The 16,461-nt window shown below is 38.7% G+C and overlaps 1 protein-coding gene across 9 annotated transcripts in view; it reads right to left on the bottom strand.

Annotated features, from left to right (window-relative positions):
* EHBP1 (EH domain binding protein 1) overlaps positions 1-16,461 on the bottom strand; it is a 229,754-nt gene that overhangs the window by 125,522 nt on the left and 87,771 nt on the right. For all 9 annotated transcript variants that reach the window (XM_065682216.1, XM_065682213.1, XM_065682214.1 and 6 more), the window contains 3 exons: positions 10,230-10,411; positions 7,792-7,931; positions 694-816 (listed from right to left, as the gene is read on the bottom strand). In XM_065682216.1, coding sequence (XP_065538288.1) covers positions 694-816; positions 7,792-7,931; positions 10,230-10,411 — 445 coding nt within the window. The remainder of the gene's footprint in view (positions 1-693; positions 817-7,791; positions 7,932-10,229; positions 10,412-16,461) is intronic.

The following is a 16,461-nucleotide window of genomic DNA, read 5'->3' as shown; positions in this document are numbered from 1 at the left end:
ATCAAACCTGAGAATTAACTACGGGCTGGCAATTCAAGCAGCTGCAACTAAGCAAGTCATACAGTAATATACCCTTTTTTTTTTTTGATGGCAGCAGATGGAAGTTTGCATATCTGAACATGGCGCTGAGGACAGTAAATATGCCTGCTGTCTTGGTGCGCCTTCCTGGCCTTATGGCCAAAGTCACACCCGATTAAAAGCTTACAGGGGTTGTATGTCTGACTTAAAGAGAACAAAAATGGGCATGTCAGTCTTGAAAGGGGATTAACACCTACTATGTGGTGCAAGGTGTAATGCCAGAAGGCTTAACTGAGGAAGCCATAAAAGCAAAAAATGAATGAAAGAGATACAATTAAATTATAATAATAAAGATTAATGCTAAACAAGAATAGAGATGCCTGACAGTATGTGTTGCTCTTTTATACCACAAGGTGAGTACTAGTAGGTCTAAAAGTTTCTGGTTCAATTCTTAGCTGGTAGGCCCCAGTGGCAAATACACATAAAAATGGATTTATTCTTGGAGTCACATCCTTCACTGGCAACTGGATTGTTGCTATTATTACACCTCAGTACTGCATGCAATAACTGTATTTAATCAAAATACCATTTTTCATTTGTACCTCTACAAAAAATAAATCATGTTTCATTAAGCATTTGCAATTAGCAATGAATTGTGCAAAACAAATCTATTACCTTCTACATCAGGGTCTCCAAATGGATTTAATTCTGCTGTGTCAGGATCACCAAAAGGGTTTGTACTAGAGTTGGCCAGGTCTTGCTCCTCTTCATCCAGAAAATTAAGCTTATTGATAAGCTCTACAAACAAGTCAGAATATTGTTTTAATAGAAATACAAACTGTTCACCTAACATAGTTCAAGCTCAAACCCCCCCATATCAACAGTCCCTTGAAACACTATACCAGGGTATAGCACGAACTGCACAACCACGGTAATGCATTTCAGTGAACACACCAACAAAGGAGGAAAAAAAAACCAGTGAAATGAATGAAACATCAACTTTCTGATCAGAACATTATGTAACAGAAATGACTACTAAGAAAGCCTTCTATTTATCTTCATTAAATAAATGTTGCAGAAGTTCTAGCAAGCTAAATACAGCAATTTATTTTTGGTTGTTCACATAAATGTTAACTATAGGCAGGACATTTTAATTTTCAAATGCATTATGCACGTAAATTCAGAGAAGGGGCATTCTGTCATGTTAGAGAGGTCAAGTATTACTGACTGCACAATTAATATTTTAGGCTTGGGTCTGGTGTTGGGGTTTTTTTGTGATTCTTTTTCCCTTTCTTGTTCATTATCAGATGACAAACGGAGCTGAAGACGAGATAGGCTCTTTCTCTATCATGTTGTTACCTGTTGGATGCACTACAAATTACTGAGAGTCATGCCGGGTGGAAGCACAGAGATAAAACTGACAGCTGAATACAAGCAGGAGTCAAAAGGTAATGGGTCACAGTAAATACAGACAATCAGAAACAGAAAGAAAGGAGGAAAGCTCATAGACCTTCAGAGGAACTGGCTGATTTAGCTGAAGGCATATTTGCTCGCTTTATGTAGTCATCTTGATCTTCATCTAAGCTGCTCAGAGCATTCAACTGGTTTACAATTTCTGTAAATAGAAGCCAGTCAAGACAAACATAAGGCAAGGGCATTTAATGAAACAGAAGTGGAACGAATACTATCATTAGAGAGTGAGGGAGAGAGAAGGCAGAAGAGAAGACACTTATTGTTAATTAAAAGAACACACTTAGGACAAGTCCTTGCAATGATAAACCTATAGCAAAGCACCTGTGTAGCTGCTTCAAGTCATAGTTTAACAAGAAATCAGCTAACAGACATAAACAAAACCTTGCCGGATTCCTGGTGTCAGCAACAGCAATTAGTTTTATGAGGATGAGTACGCACACGAGTTCAAAACTTAGATGTACTAGATATAATTTGAAGACTTTCCCTGCTTGTGAAGAAAACCTGAATGTTAAACCATTGTCAATCAACACAAAACAGCCCCAGAACAATTTACTTCCCTCCCAAACCCTTAAGGCTACAGAAAACTAATAAATACACATACATTTTATATATTTTATTTATACACACACTCTGATCACTTAACAATCAGTCACCATTAAATCCTGACCTATGACAAGTTGAACTTAACTAACAGTTCTAAAAGATATGATCAGTACCGTGCTATGAGAATGCAAACTGAACATATGTATTGGTTGAATTTGCCTCTGTAATGCTATGCCAGTAACATCTTTCTGTTTGGTAAAATCCTATTTCATCTTCTATTCACACTGGAGGAGCCATCCAATACATGGCTCTGAACTGCCATGAATTAATAGTTTTTAAAATGTATGAATTGTAGCCAAGATGTTGATAACTCCATAATTCTGGCAGTAAAGAAACAAAAAAAACCAACCAGTGGCTAGTTGAATCCTAGTGGCTGCTGGGTCAAGGGGAAAAATTCCTCTCTGATTCCCCCACTAACAAATAAAACAATGACAAATGCAGTTTCTGTAATGGCGATTGAGCCTGGGACATCTCTGAAAGACCTCAAGCACAGGTTTCTGTGGTGAGGGGACAGCCTTCCTTGTCCTTCCCACTGGCAAACAGGTAGGAGAAATCTGTGATGAGAGATGCTGCTGCTTCTTGAGTATCGTTGCTCCTCTGACAGTTTTTTCCATCTCCCATCTTTTCCCAGTGTCTTCTGGTGTCACCAGTGAAGTTAAAGCTATGTAGGTGCCTTTACTGCACACTTCTCAATCATTTTTGGATTTCCTTTAAACTTTGTTTTCTTGTGAATACAAGAAGTTACTTCTTCATAACACTCAGTTTGCTGCTGTTCTGAATTTAACTTTTACTCATATGGCTTTTGCTTGGGAAAGCAAATGTTTGTCACTGCCTCACAGTAATCTTTGTTCTATGAACCAGTTATAAAGAGCAAGATGTTGGACTGAGATGAAAATTGAGTAGTATTGTGATTGTCCGAACTCATGTTGGTGCCCACAGCCACCCAGAACTTCCTAGCAGGGGGCACTCACCTTCACAGGTTTACACACTGACATAACTCTTAATTTCAAGCCTTCACAGACAGCATAAGAAACCTGAAGCTGAAAGCAGAGTCCAGAACCTGAAAATATTTGAGTCATATTAGAAGTTAAAGAAGTTAAAAAACTTCTTTAACATAAAAAGAAGTTACAAATTTCCAAATTTAAACTGCTCTGCAAAGGTGCACCAATCTGCAAATTACCAAGTGGAATGATCTATTCTCCCAATATCTGTTGGACATAATCCATGCTGACAATGACGAAGCCACAGCAGAATTCCTCTTAACCACACTTCCTAACTGTTCTTGACCTAAAGAAAAAAGTCTGCTTAGATGGGATTACATTTTTATCTATCTACATGGAGCTAATTTCACCATCCCCACTTCCTTATTTTTAGCTCCAACAAACAAGACTATTTTTCTAAAAACATAACACCAAAACTACCCCAAAACTCAACTTTTCAGTTTAAGAATCATATATACGCCTTAGAGATCTGAACAATATAATACTATCTTCAGGGAATTTTTAAGACTCAAGATACATAATGGAAAATACCTTGCTGTACTCAAATAAAACAGAGTTGACCTTATAAAACACTAGTACAAACAAATTACTAGTTTAAAACAGGCTGAGATGTTGACATGATTTATAATTTATTATGCCAGCATGTGAAAAAACCAAAACAATTACAATTCAGTTTTTATTGTCAGAAAATAACAAATTAAGTTCAGAGCTTTAAAAAGAGGGAATTCTTTGATGTGGTCTGAATCACCTGGTCCCATCTGCCAACCTAAACACCCATATGCACTACAACATTTCTCATTACAATATTAAATGGTTTATGTCATATTTTGGAGTGTGGAAATGGTAGGTTGGAGATTTATATCCTATATTATCTTTTATAAATCTCATTATCTACAAATGTACATTAGCTTGTTCTACAAGCATGTCATATAAATCACTCTTGGGGTTTTTTCTTTCATTCTCTATTGCTCTTTTTTTTTTTAAGCAGCTTGCTGCTACTGACAGAGTAAATGTACCAGAAGTTTACATGAGAGATACGGTTTTGCAAGTGGTAAGAAAAGGTTAGACATATTGCTTTGCAGAAGCCTGCTCTTGAAATATGCTGGGATTCAGGCTCCTGCAATAGGTAGCACATAGGCACGTTGCTCAGCCCATGTGGTGCCCCAGGACAGTCACCGTGCTCCTCTGCAGATGGAGCAGGAGCCATCTATTAACTTCAGCATGACGCTCTAAGTATCAATTAAAACATTAACAGAAGCAATGTATTTATTACTACCCTAAGTTTGTGAGTTATGAGCCACGTTTCTTCAAGGGGTTGGAATGTGATGATCTTAACATTCTTTCCAGCTCTAAGTATTCTATGGTTGCAAGATTCTGAGTATGTTGGAATACCTTGTATTCAACTGAAGGCTAAGGACAGGATCACAACATCTCAGAATCAGCTAGGTTGGAAAAGACCTTTAAGACCATCAAGTCCAACCATTAAATACTTCCATGAGGTTTAAATTTGAAACATATTTCATGGCTACAAACATAATTTTCAACTTCACATAGAACAATTAGGTGGAGATACAGCTTTTATACACGAAGAAATTAAACAAGAAATATTGGCAAAGAAGGGGGAAAAAGCCTGAGATGGAAGGATATTTTTTTTAATTAATGTAATGCTTCAAATGGAAAATATCTTTCAGTCTGATCTCAAGGTCAGTTGTATGGCAGCAGCTCCTACGTTGACTATACCGAACTCCACTGTGCTTTTGAGGTAGCACAGTATTGCGCCACTTACTTCACAGCTGAAGAAACAGAGGCACAGATCCTTACCCCAAGTTAGGCAACATATTAAAGAAGAGAAGCAGCATTTCCTAACTCACCTGCACCATCTAGAGCCCCATTCAGCAGCTCTCCCTTGTTCTCCTAGGGGTGGGTATATTTGTTCATCTATAAAACTAACCTTGGGCCCAAGTAAAAGACTTAACTTTTGTACACTGCAAAAAGGAGCAGTGTCTGTGATAAAGATTTGAAGCATCTCTTGCAGCTGTGGCTGAGAATGACAAGATTTCAGTCAAGTCACCCAATGTTTCTCTGTGAGAAGACCTTAAGTCAAAAGTAAGAAAAAACCCTTCTGCTTTACTTTTTCAAAGCTTGCTTACAAATATTAACCATCTAATACTCCCGTCATTCCCAAGAAGTAGTTACAGCCACTATCTCCATTTTACAGTTGGGAAAACAGGCACACTGAGGCGAAGTGATTTGCCGCAGGGGACTCTGAGTCAGTGAAGACATTCCAGCTCGCTCAGCTGCCAACACCCTAACACAGCAACAGATGAGAAAATGTTTGTAGCAGCAAGCTTTCAAAAGGCTTATGTAACTTCCCCAATTAACTTTATAGGATTCTGTGAACACAATTATTTTTGAAGTAAATTTTAAGAAAGAGTACTTCACTACATCAGTGGAGTTCCTTTTCCCTGTTTCTATATTCCTTCCTACTTTTCTACAGTGATTCCAACCTCTTTTCTCCCTTGGTTCCTCAGCAATTCTTGTGGTTTATTAGTTTTCCCCATTAATTGTATTTATTACAGGAGTCACTTCAATTGCGAATGAAATCAGTCTTGAACACATGTTGAAATAGATCCTTTAAATTTTATTTATTGATGTTTACTTACTGCCCTGTGTTTTATGTTTTCCCATTTGCTTGTGCAACTATGTGTACTCATTCTCCTTCAACGTACCTCTCATCCCTCTCCTTGTCTAACATGGGAAAAGTTAGCCAGGCTTACAAAGTAAATCAGCTGTTGTAACCAACACAAGTCGTTCAAGGCTGAGCTTTTCCCAGCCTTCAGATTTCCTTTCCCCATCTACAAAAATTCCAACCCAATCTTCTATCATTAGCAAACAGTATCAGAACAGGCTGAACAATAAGAAGATATAGGGCAGTTCAGAAGTATTTATTGCATCTGCCTTTCAAGAAGGTATTGTAATGTTTGCTTAGAACAGGTAATTTTGGCCTTTACAAAAGTAGATGGAAAAGCTGAAATGCCTCTAAAACAACTGGAGCTAGGACTTAGTGTTGCACTTCACACTCTTCCCATCCATCTCCAAGGATGTCCACTACACAGCCAGAGGATAGTGGACAGACTAATTAAATCATCTTTTTGCTTGATCAGGAATTGTTTCTTGGCTTGTTCAAATGTGAACACTGCAAAAATCAATAAAGTTCAGGAGCAAGATCTGCTGCTTGTCAGCTACTGTCCTTCTGCGCATGGGTTTTCCATAGCAGTCTCTCAGGGCAGTGTCTAGGCATATCTTAATGCTATCATATCATAAAATGCTATCATATCATAAAATGCTTCTGCACAATAGTTTACACAGACTTTACGTAGCCTCTCCTTTGTGTGCCCTTCTCTCTTCTGTGATTATGAGATGGCCCGATGAAGATGTCAGGTTGTGTTTGGTGTTCTGACCTGCACCTGTATTATTCTGGTTATACTGGGAAAGAAGACAACCTTGAAGAATGATTTCAGTGTGACCAGACTGGCGTATCTCTTGGGCATATCACTGCCCAATAATACATTATCCCTGTCTCTCTCAAATATTTCATTCTGGACTTTCCAACTTGCCCTGTGCCAGACATATACAGCATAAGCAGAGATTTGGTCAGGGTACAAAACATTTAATTGAACATGTAAAGCATGGAGAAAGCACATTTGCATCCTTTCACAACATGAAATATAGCTACGTAATAACTGCTTTAGGCTGAACCTTTCGACTGCAATGAGATCTCAAAAAGAAGCAATGAAAAGCAATGTTTTGTAACACCACACGAACGTTTCTCGGGACTTTCAAGAACGGATTGGGCAATTCACTTCTGTTTGGGATGCTGTTCCTTACCTTTAGAGAAGGGTCCATTTATTTCAACAGACATTTTTAAAGAGTACAGACAGGCATGAAGGCTGGCACCAGAAGTTAATTTGTCTTTTCCTGATTCTTTTACACTAAGAGCTCCTACAGAACTCATCTGGAGCAGTGCTGCATAATGATCTCTACCAACAATTTAACATCATCACATCCTGATCTGACTTGCATCGATTAGTTCAGCTATCCTGGACACACTAAGCATTTTCATCAGCAATTCAAATGTGGTTATACTATCTCACTTCAAACAACCTTACTGTCAAATTCTGTTAAATTCCTTTAACAGCCTCCTGACTTCATTTCCACAAGACACCGCCAACCAAAAGGCAGAAGTATGCTGACTGGAATTACCATGTTATTGATTAGAACCTCAGCACCTACCCATGGCACAAGTCATTTCGCAGTTATTCTCACAAACTCTCTTCATTATTTCCCTTCAGCTCATTCTCTTGTCTTCTCCTTCACTGATCCTTTCCCTCCATTTTTTTATTCCTCTCTTCACAGCAGGTCTTTGCTTCCTTAAAATGCTACCTACTTAGTGCATTCTCTCCTAAAACCAGGACACTCTCCCCCCCACCTCACAAATCAATGCTCTTAAATCCACAAATATTAAACTTTGTTGAGTTATGGATGGGTCCTTCTTCAATCAAACTATCCTAAATCTTGTTTTGGTTGGGATTCTTTTTTGAGTTCAATACAAATACACCATGAGGATAAAATTCACGGAACACAGCTGGCCATTAGCAAAGGAACTATATTTTACCATTCCTGCGGCAAAACCAACCTGTAATTTTTGCAGCCTTTTCCTCTTGATTCACTCTGTTTTCTTCATCTTCTTCATTGTCCTCCTCGAAATCATCTAGATTTCCGATATCAGCTTGTTTCATACTCATCAAACTAGCGAGGCTTTGCATGTCTTCATCCCTAAGCAACAAATTTCAAACCAGGCATTAAAATGCAGCCTGTTAATACCATATCTGATACTACCACATTATTAAAAATCTTTCACATATTTTTATGCTTTCTTCAAGGAGGTCTCTGATCTCAGATCTGATCTCGAATATAGCAAAAGAACAAAAGGAATACACTCATGTATATTAATTTCTGAAGGGAAAGTTTTCTATTACCAAAAATTCTAAAGGGTAAAAAAAGTGCTGCCTTGCATTAGGCGACAATTTAGTGACTGCTGCTTAATTTTAAACCACTCTAGAAATCCTAGTAAATGCTGATCTGGTCTTGTTTGGTTAAAACGAAAATGCTTGTTCAGACCTACTGTCCACATGCTGCATGTGACAACTATCATTACATTCACTCAGAACTCCTGATGCTGCTACAGACGTTAAAATCCCTTTTCTAAACATCTGCATTCATTAAGAAGATAAAAACCCGTTACATATCCATGGCCAATTTCAATTCTCATTTGACTGCATCACATATATGTATCTTTCACATAACTGCACCTTTCATATCAAACATACATTTGATGAAAAGATGACAGCAGGCAATGATTCAGAAAAATGGATTTTCCATATTTGTTTCATAAAAACCCCAAGATTTTTAAAGTACATGATGCCATTCTTGAAGGAACAGCAGTTCTACCTCTCATCTTTTAAAACAATTTGAATATTTATTGGAATTAATCAGTGGTTTTTTTTTACAATAATTATAATAATTTTTACAATAAAACAGACTGGGCATTGCCTGCCTAGGGAGCACCTCTGCTGAAAACAGTCTGGGGATCTTGGCAGTGAGTAAGCTTAAGGAGAGCCAGCACCATGTCCTGACAGCCAAAGAAGGCAAAAGCATCCTGAGACCCATTAAAACAGGACCGCAAAACCAGCAGTCTGAGGGAAGTAATGACTCCTATTTACTTGGAGTTGTTGGACTCCATGTAGGGCACTTCATCCAGTGTTGGGTCCCATGGTACTGGAAAAGGTGTTGATAAACCAGAGTAAGGTCAGCAGAGGACCCCTGAGATGGTTGGGGGCTGGACCTGAACTGGCTCAGGGAAATGGACTTTCTAAGCCTGGAGAAGAGATGGCTTCAGGAAGACCTAGCAGCAGCCTGCCTGCACTGCTGAGAAGACAGTTGCGCAAGGTGAAGGATTAGAGACAGTGGACATAGACTGAAAGCAGAGAGATTGTGATCTGACATGATAAAAAAGTTGGAGCAGTCATCAACAAGCAGTGGGATGGTTGTCCAGAGAGCTTGCGTAGTCTCCATTCTTGAGGGTTTTCAAGCCTCAGTTGTATAAACCCCACAGTAAACTGGTCTGATCACACTGCTGACTGCTTTAAGCAGTCTGGAAAGCCATCCATGCAACAGTTTTTGGACACTTGTATTGCAATGGGCAATGTCTACAAGGGCATTCAGAACACTGAAAGCTGGAAATAAACTGTTAGCCTTTTGGAGGGGAAAAAAAAAAAAAAGTGTAAAAGGGGTAAAAGAACTACTAGAGCAGTAGTTTCCCCCTTTGCCTCTTTATGTTTTGCCAGTCTCATTTGCCCATATTCTTGAGCCAGAAAGGAAAAGCAAAACAGGATGGTGACAAGCAGTCCATCCTCCAGCCATATGAAGTAGTCAACGTCCTACATCTTGAATCTGACAGAAATTGCAGAAGTTATAGGATCTGCAAAAATAATCTGTATCCTCTGCCCTCCAAAGGCTGTTGAAATAAAGAACAGAATCAAGTGAGAAGAGGGAGTGGTAGTCAATGCCTGACTGAACTCTTTTCACAGGATATTCTTGTGTTCAAGGCAAAAATCTTACTTGTGACTCCACCCTCTCTCACCTTACAGCTGGCTTTGTCCTTCTTTCAGTCTTTGTGAAATATAAATAGATGAAATAGAAGTAAGTTTTCCTTCCTACATTTCCCTTGCAGTCTGCTAAGGGTATTGTTGGATGAACACAACACACACACACACAAACGAAATCCTGCTGATTCCAGACCTGTAGATATTTTTAAGCTGCTGTTATTTACAATGTCTGTAAGGTTAGAGGACAAGCTGCTTGTCTCTGAAGAACACAAGACTAAAATCAGAGTAAGAAACGGTTTCTACTCAGCTAAGAAACTAAGTATGGCAGGAATGATAAATATGCTGAAGGATACTCTCAAATTCTGCCATTCTATACAGAAAGCTCTTTATCCAAAGAATTCTTTGAAAAGCAACACAAAGCAGGCTATCTGGTAAAAAAAAAAAAAAAAAACCCACAACAACTTACGTGGCTTTTCCTTCCCTCAGGAAAATACAAGATAAAGAGAACTGTAGCGTGGCAGATACCACTTTCTTGGACAAAGGCTTGAATTTTAACTTGACATCCGTCTGTGTAGGCATGGGGCTTGCATATTGCTTCATGTTGATGCTGCTGGTGGCAAGCGCTTTTCTTCGTCCAGAAGGAGATTCCTGAAAGCAAAGGAAGAATAAAATTAATGTAAAAGGCGCTGTTACACTGAAACCTGCATGTGCACAAAACAAAAAAATACACTTATTAAATGTGCATCATTCTTTTTTCAAGTACACAGGCAGCAGGGATTGCTATGGTCCTCTGCAGAGACAGAAACCCTTTTCTTACACTACATCAGGCACTAACAGTGGGTCTTTCAACACTTGTTTAGTGCAAGGTAAAAAAAATGTTACTCATTATGGTTAGTGGTCTTCCATATGAGATCCTAAGTCTTTAACAGCTGAAGCTTGTAGTAGCATCCACAGCACACATCCATTTAAGCAAGTGGGAATACATCCCCATTCCTTCTGATAGCAAACTGAACTAGCTTTGTCTGATCTTGGGTAGTCCTGGACTAGGACATCCAACCTAGGGAAGACATGCTTTTCAATTATGCATATATTTCTTCATGTAATGGATTGAGGCCATCAAGTTAGTATTTTTGAACTGCTATCTGTGTTTGATGCTCAAATGCCTGAGTATTTTTCAAAGCAATGGTACTTCTCACTAGTGCTGTACATGTACTATCGAGAGTGACAGGTTCCTGAAATAAAGGTTGACAATGCTTCAAAAAATACCGATACGAAATTTGCAAGAAAAATATAAAGATCAAGAAAATAAAAAAATAAAGGTAAGTTGTATTTCAAAAGCCTAAGATGTATTTCAAGATATTGCTCACAGTTTAACAATTCAAACAAATTAATCTAAATGCATCTAGGAATCTACTTCTGTGTTCCATCTAATATCAGCAGCAAAGGTAACAAAAATAAAACAAAAAAGTCCTGCTGTTAACTCTTTTGAATAATGTTCTCACAATAGGACTACATTTTACTGCAGTTGACAATGTGTTCAATAAAGAATATTAATTCAATCAAAACATTCAAGCATCCTTTTTCAAAGTACTTGACATTTCCACTCAGTAGAATAAGTCAGAATGTAATATGTCATCCCCAAAGAATACCTTGTTTAAAAAACTGGCCTTATCTGTCAGATTATGCACAGCAATATTATACAGAACTATTAGTGCATGTAGATACCTTATGAATGAATTTCAAAAATGCATCAAACACTTGAGAAGGATTTAGGCCTTCTCAGAAGAAATACTTAAGAATATGCAAATACTCTCAACTGAATCAAGTTGAACAGATGCGACTACCACAAACAATACGAGTGCTCTTTCCCCGGCCGCAACTGTCAATCAAAGAGCAAGATTAAGGTCCAAGGTTCTGACAACGTGTAAAATGGAAAGTGTGATCAGGGAGTTTCAATTATTACACAGATATGAACAAGAATAATCTGTTATTGTACCATACCTTTAGAATAACTAAACATTACAACTCATTATACTGAAAGTAAGATATACCGTGGCGCCTCTTCAGAAAGCAATGTCAGAGACATGGCACGTCATTCTTGCGTGCTCTCCAAGTAAATGTACATAAGCAGTTTGCATATTAAGAGCAACTTGCTTTGTAAAGCTAAAGTTCCAATATTCATACTATGGTGTAAAAATGATAGTCAAGGTGAACAGAAAAAGTTTGCAGAAGCCTCTTCTAGTTATTTTTTGGGTTTAATGTACCTTTAGAGAAAACTGGCATATATAATGTGGTGTACAAGCATTTTTGCAACTGGCATGTGCAATTGCCAATGCTAGCACATGTGCTTTTCTGCCAAACAGAAGCAACCAGAAATTAATAGCTAACTTGGAGCCACATGGAGAAGACAAGGAGGCAACTGGTACAAGTTGTACCAGGAGGTTTCATCTCAGTAGAAGACAGACATTTTTTACAGCAAGAACAGTCAATCACTGGGACAACCTCCCCAGGGACATGGTACAGTCCCTATCATGGGAGGTTTACAAGCTGCAGCTGGGCAGGGAGCTAGGTCACCACGTCTAGGCTCCCTCTCCCGTGAAAGTTCGGACCAGATATCTTTCCATGTCCTTTCTAACCTCAGCTCTTCTATGACTGTATGATTCTAACTTGAATATACCCTCACATGCAGCTAGGCCAAATAAGAATATGCCTCTGGTGGGCTATAATGACTAGGAAACATTTGTCACACTTTGAATTTGACCCTTCTGTGAATCAGCTTATGTCGGCAGACTAAAAGAACTATACCTTAGCTGGTTTCAAAATCTGTATTACAGTAACACAGTTATTGACATTAGTTAGCAACATAATTCAAAGTGCATGGGAAGACTCTTCGTTTGGTCATTATTCCCAAATTATACAATTAGGTTGTCCTTAAAAAGATGCTTTGTGCTGTCTTTTTTTTTTTTCTTTTAAAAGATGCATGTCTGTTGTCACGTCCTCACTCTCCTTCATCAATTAAACCACCCCCAAAGCAAGGAATTGTGTCTACACCCAGTGAGAAACAGATCTTAGATGAAACAAATCATGAACATGGGTACTTGCTTACAGCCTTCCAGGCAAGTCATTGATCAGACATACCATGCCTTTATTCTGATGTACTCTTCTCCGTTTGGCTATGAAAATCGCTTCCCAGCAGATGTAAACAACCCCCAATTTAACGAAACAATACCCAATTTTAACAAAGACCTAGATTATTTCCTTGTGTAGCTACCAATGCCTTCTCAGGGCTGGCTCACCTGTTATATACTCCCTATGCTACAAGAGCAATAGACACACCTCCCGCAGGGTCCCTGGGGAGGCACCTATCATAGGGAACACAAATATGTTTCAGGGACTCTGAAAAAAAGGTGGTGTTGGGGACAGAGTTAACGTCTCTTGTTAGAAACACACCATCTTATCAGCTAACTCAGATGCATGTTGTCTCTATAGGATGATTTTACTAAAAAAGTCAAAGCAAACAAGATAAGGCAACCCAAAGATCAGTTCTATGTTGAGTCTGAAGTGAAGAGAAAGAACAGAGCATTAAACCTGCAAGCATCTGAAAGCTGGACATGGACATAGGAACAGGAGAATTTTGGAACTACATGGAATTCCATTTTCACTATTTATTGTATAAATGATCATCTTGAAATTTGCAGCTTCAGATTATCTGGATCAGAGAGTGAATAAGAGACCTGAATCAGGAAGAGGCAAAGTTCTCCCAGTGAAGACGACTGTCAGCAATTCCTTGTGGTATCTTCTGGGGTTAGCTGGTGTAGAGGAGGAGGGAGACAAGAGTGGAGGGAGCTGGGAGAAGCCAGCCATGTGCAAGAAGATTCTCCTAGCACTAAATATTCTGAGGTGCTGTGAAGAATCAGACATACTTGGTAATCAAGCTCAGTCAACCTGAGAAAGGAATTAATTTCATAATCTTTCTGTGAGCCAAAGACAGAAGTTGACTTTTCAGGTTCCCACTGCCTATAAAAAAATCCAAATTTGTAAATTAATCATAGTAAAACCCCCAAAACAAAACTCAAAAATCAACACAAAAACAGAGAGCCCCCCAATATTTCACATTTTATTTTCCTTCACATGCAAGCTTAAGTCCATCATCCTACTCTCCCAGAAAATTAAGCGTTGGGAGTGTTGCAATGTTTTCTCCTTTTAAGCTTCATAGGCTTGGCCTTACATGGTTTTAGATACACAAGTAGAGAGGGGGAACGTTTTTTGCCCCTGTAAAAGATATTCTCAAGGCACTTAGGTCCATGATTTGATTTCACAATGGATTGTTTTCTGGTTGTAAGTGTAAGAAAATGCTAATAACCACTTCTCACACGGGTTGTAATGTTTTCTTCAAAAATTGCATGCCTTGTATTATACAATCTGAGCTACACCAGACCACAGAGAAATTTTCTTGCAGATTCTTAGATCAGCAGAGACAAAATAATCCAAGAGAATGAGTGGGATATAAAGGAACAGCTCAGCAGTAGGCTGGAATAAGTTATTTCAAACAGAAGCACACTTTGGTAAGAATGTAAATAAATAACATCCATTTAATAATAGAAGTCTGATCTGGTGTTACTTGTGCCTTGTATGAGCACATGGAGTTTTGTGGAAGGTAAAGCAGGAATCCCAATGCAAATATTTTAATTGCTCAACTTCTCTGATTTTGACTACCTAATCAAAGTTTAAAATGCATAAGGCTCAATTATGCCTCCAGGTCTTTTACATGCATGTGACTGCTAGAGTTGCCACATCATGTTTTGTGAAAGGGTGCATGGAAAAGTCAGTTTTGAAGTCACAAGAGGGAAATGATCCATGTATTTTGCTACCTCTCTTATTATCACAACACATAACTATCAAGATGGAGCTCATTCTGTAAGAAGAGAGTAATTTGGAAACTCTCTGCTTTTTAAGAGAGGCAATGCATTATGCAGCACCTGAAACCTACTCCAAAGAGACACAAAATCAAGTCAGTCAGAAGGCACATAGCTGCAAGTAGTACAGGGCCAGGCTGGGATGAGCCTTCGTTGTACAGGAGCATCCTGCACTCAGCTCTGCTAAAGCCAGGTGCCCTACAGCACATATGCCGACATGTACTGCAAACAGGAATTTAAATAGCTATAGATGGGCTTTTAAGTAGCAGTCCCCAGCACTATCCCCTCTACAGCCATTTGTGTTACTTCCACAAGTCTTCAACTATGATCATATAACAAATTCTGGGGGTAGAGAATGGAAAATTAACCACAGTCAGTTCAAATGAAGCCAGTGGAGCTGCATTTACTGTCATAGCTACAGGACCAGATTCACTTACACAAATTTATTTCAGTAATGCAACCTGAATCATTCTCTTCCACAACATTCATGACTGAGCAGCGTCAGACATTCCAAAAGCTACTACATAGTAAGTGCCACCCTATGTAAAGTTCTGCCTAGCCTTAAAGGATCCACATAGCCCAACCCTCTACAAGGAGAGTAGTATGAAGCAGTGCTATGAACCATTAGCGTTTTCTAGGAACCATCCCCATCTTTTCCTACTAAACTAGACTTTTGACAGAAAACAGAAATAAAATACCCTGAGGAATGAAGAACAGATAATCTGTACCACAGATGTAAAACAAATGGCCCATTTTCACTTCGAAGATGATGATCACAGATGACAGACAGTCACACCACACTGTTAAACAGTGCTCAGCTCTCCTCCTAATGAAAGATTAACACCTCCATATGAAAGGTCTGGACTCAGACTATTAATTTAAAGGAGACCCAAATAATGCAATAATGCAAATTTCATGCAGCCTTCTTTCCTTAAAAATGCATTTTTAATGACCTTGTGTCCTGTAATTACCAACTGCCTGGTAAGTCTTCTTCAAGGTTAATATAAGAAGTACAAATAAGTAGGAAACAGCTTTGTATTTTCTGTTACACTGACCTCACACTTTCAGAGTTACAGAATCGAAACACTGGCCAGGTTTTGTTCACAGGTTATATTACTCTGGGTTATTTGGCTGGGGGAAGAGTCCCTCCACAGAAAACCGCAGAATGTATTTTACCCCTCCTCACCTGTACTCAGCTTGCCTACACAGACCTTCAACCCCTCGCTGTAACACAGTCCTTAATCCCTGAGACTCAAATGCCTTCCTTTCCATACACACACATTGAGAAAACACAGTAGAATACATCCATTCAACAGAAACTAGATAAAAAAGTACTGTGCCTCTTATGTAGATACTAAATGGTCCCTCTTTAATAGAAAGATATTAAGTAATGTGCAAGGACTGTACAAACATTATCCAAAAAAAAAAGAGCTAATGGGGAAGATAACAAGTTTCCTAATTAGATATTGTTATTTTGCCAAAAGAAACAGTGAGTTTTGTCTATCCTCCCAGTAAAGGAAAACATACAGCGTAGTATTTTAGAGGCTGACTTTTCACATTTTATAGAAGCGAATGCTAAAAAGCTCACAAACATATGCAGATTTTAGAGAGAAGCACTCTGGTTGCATAAAATAATCAGAAAAAGCAATTTTTATCATTGCAAAAACCCATTGAGAGGAACAAGATTTAAGGATTTCACTTCCCTTTTGCTTCAGAATCGAACAGAGAACGTTGTGAAGGAAAGGTGTCCTCTGGCACAAACCCCACCGCCCCGACAGCCAC

This window comes from Lathamus discolor, chromosome 5 (assembly GCF_037157495.1).
Source record: "Lathamus discolor isolate bLatDis1 chromosome 5, bLatDis1.hap1, whole genome shotgun sequence".
Taxonomy (NCBI): domain Eukaryota; kingdom Metazoa; phylum Chordata; class Aves; order Psittaciformes; family Psittacidae; genus Lathamus; species Lathamus discolor.
This window is presented reverse-complemented; position numbering and strand designations above follow the sequence as displayed.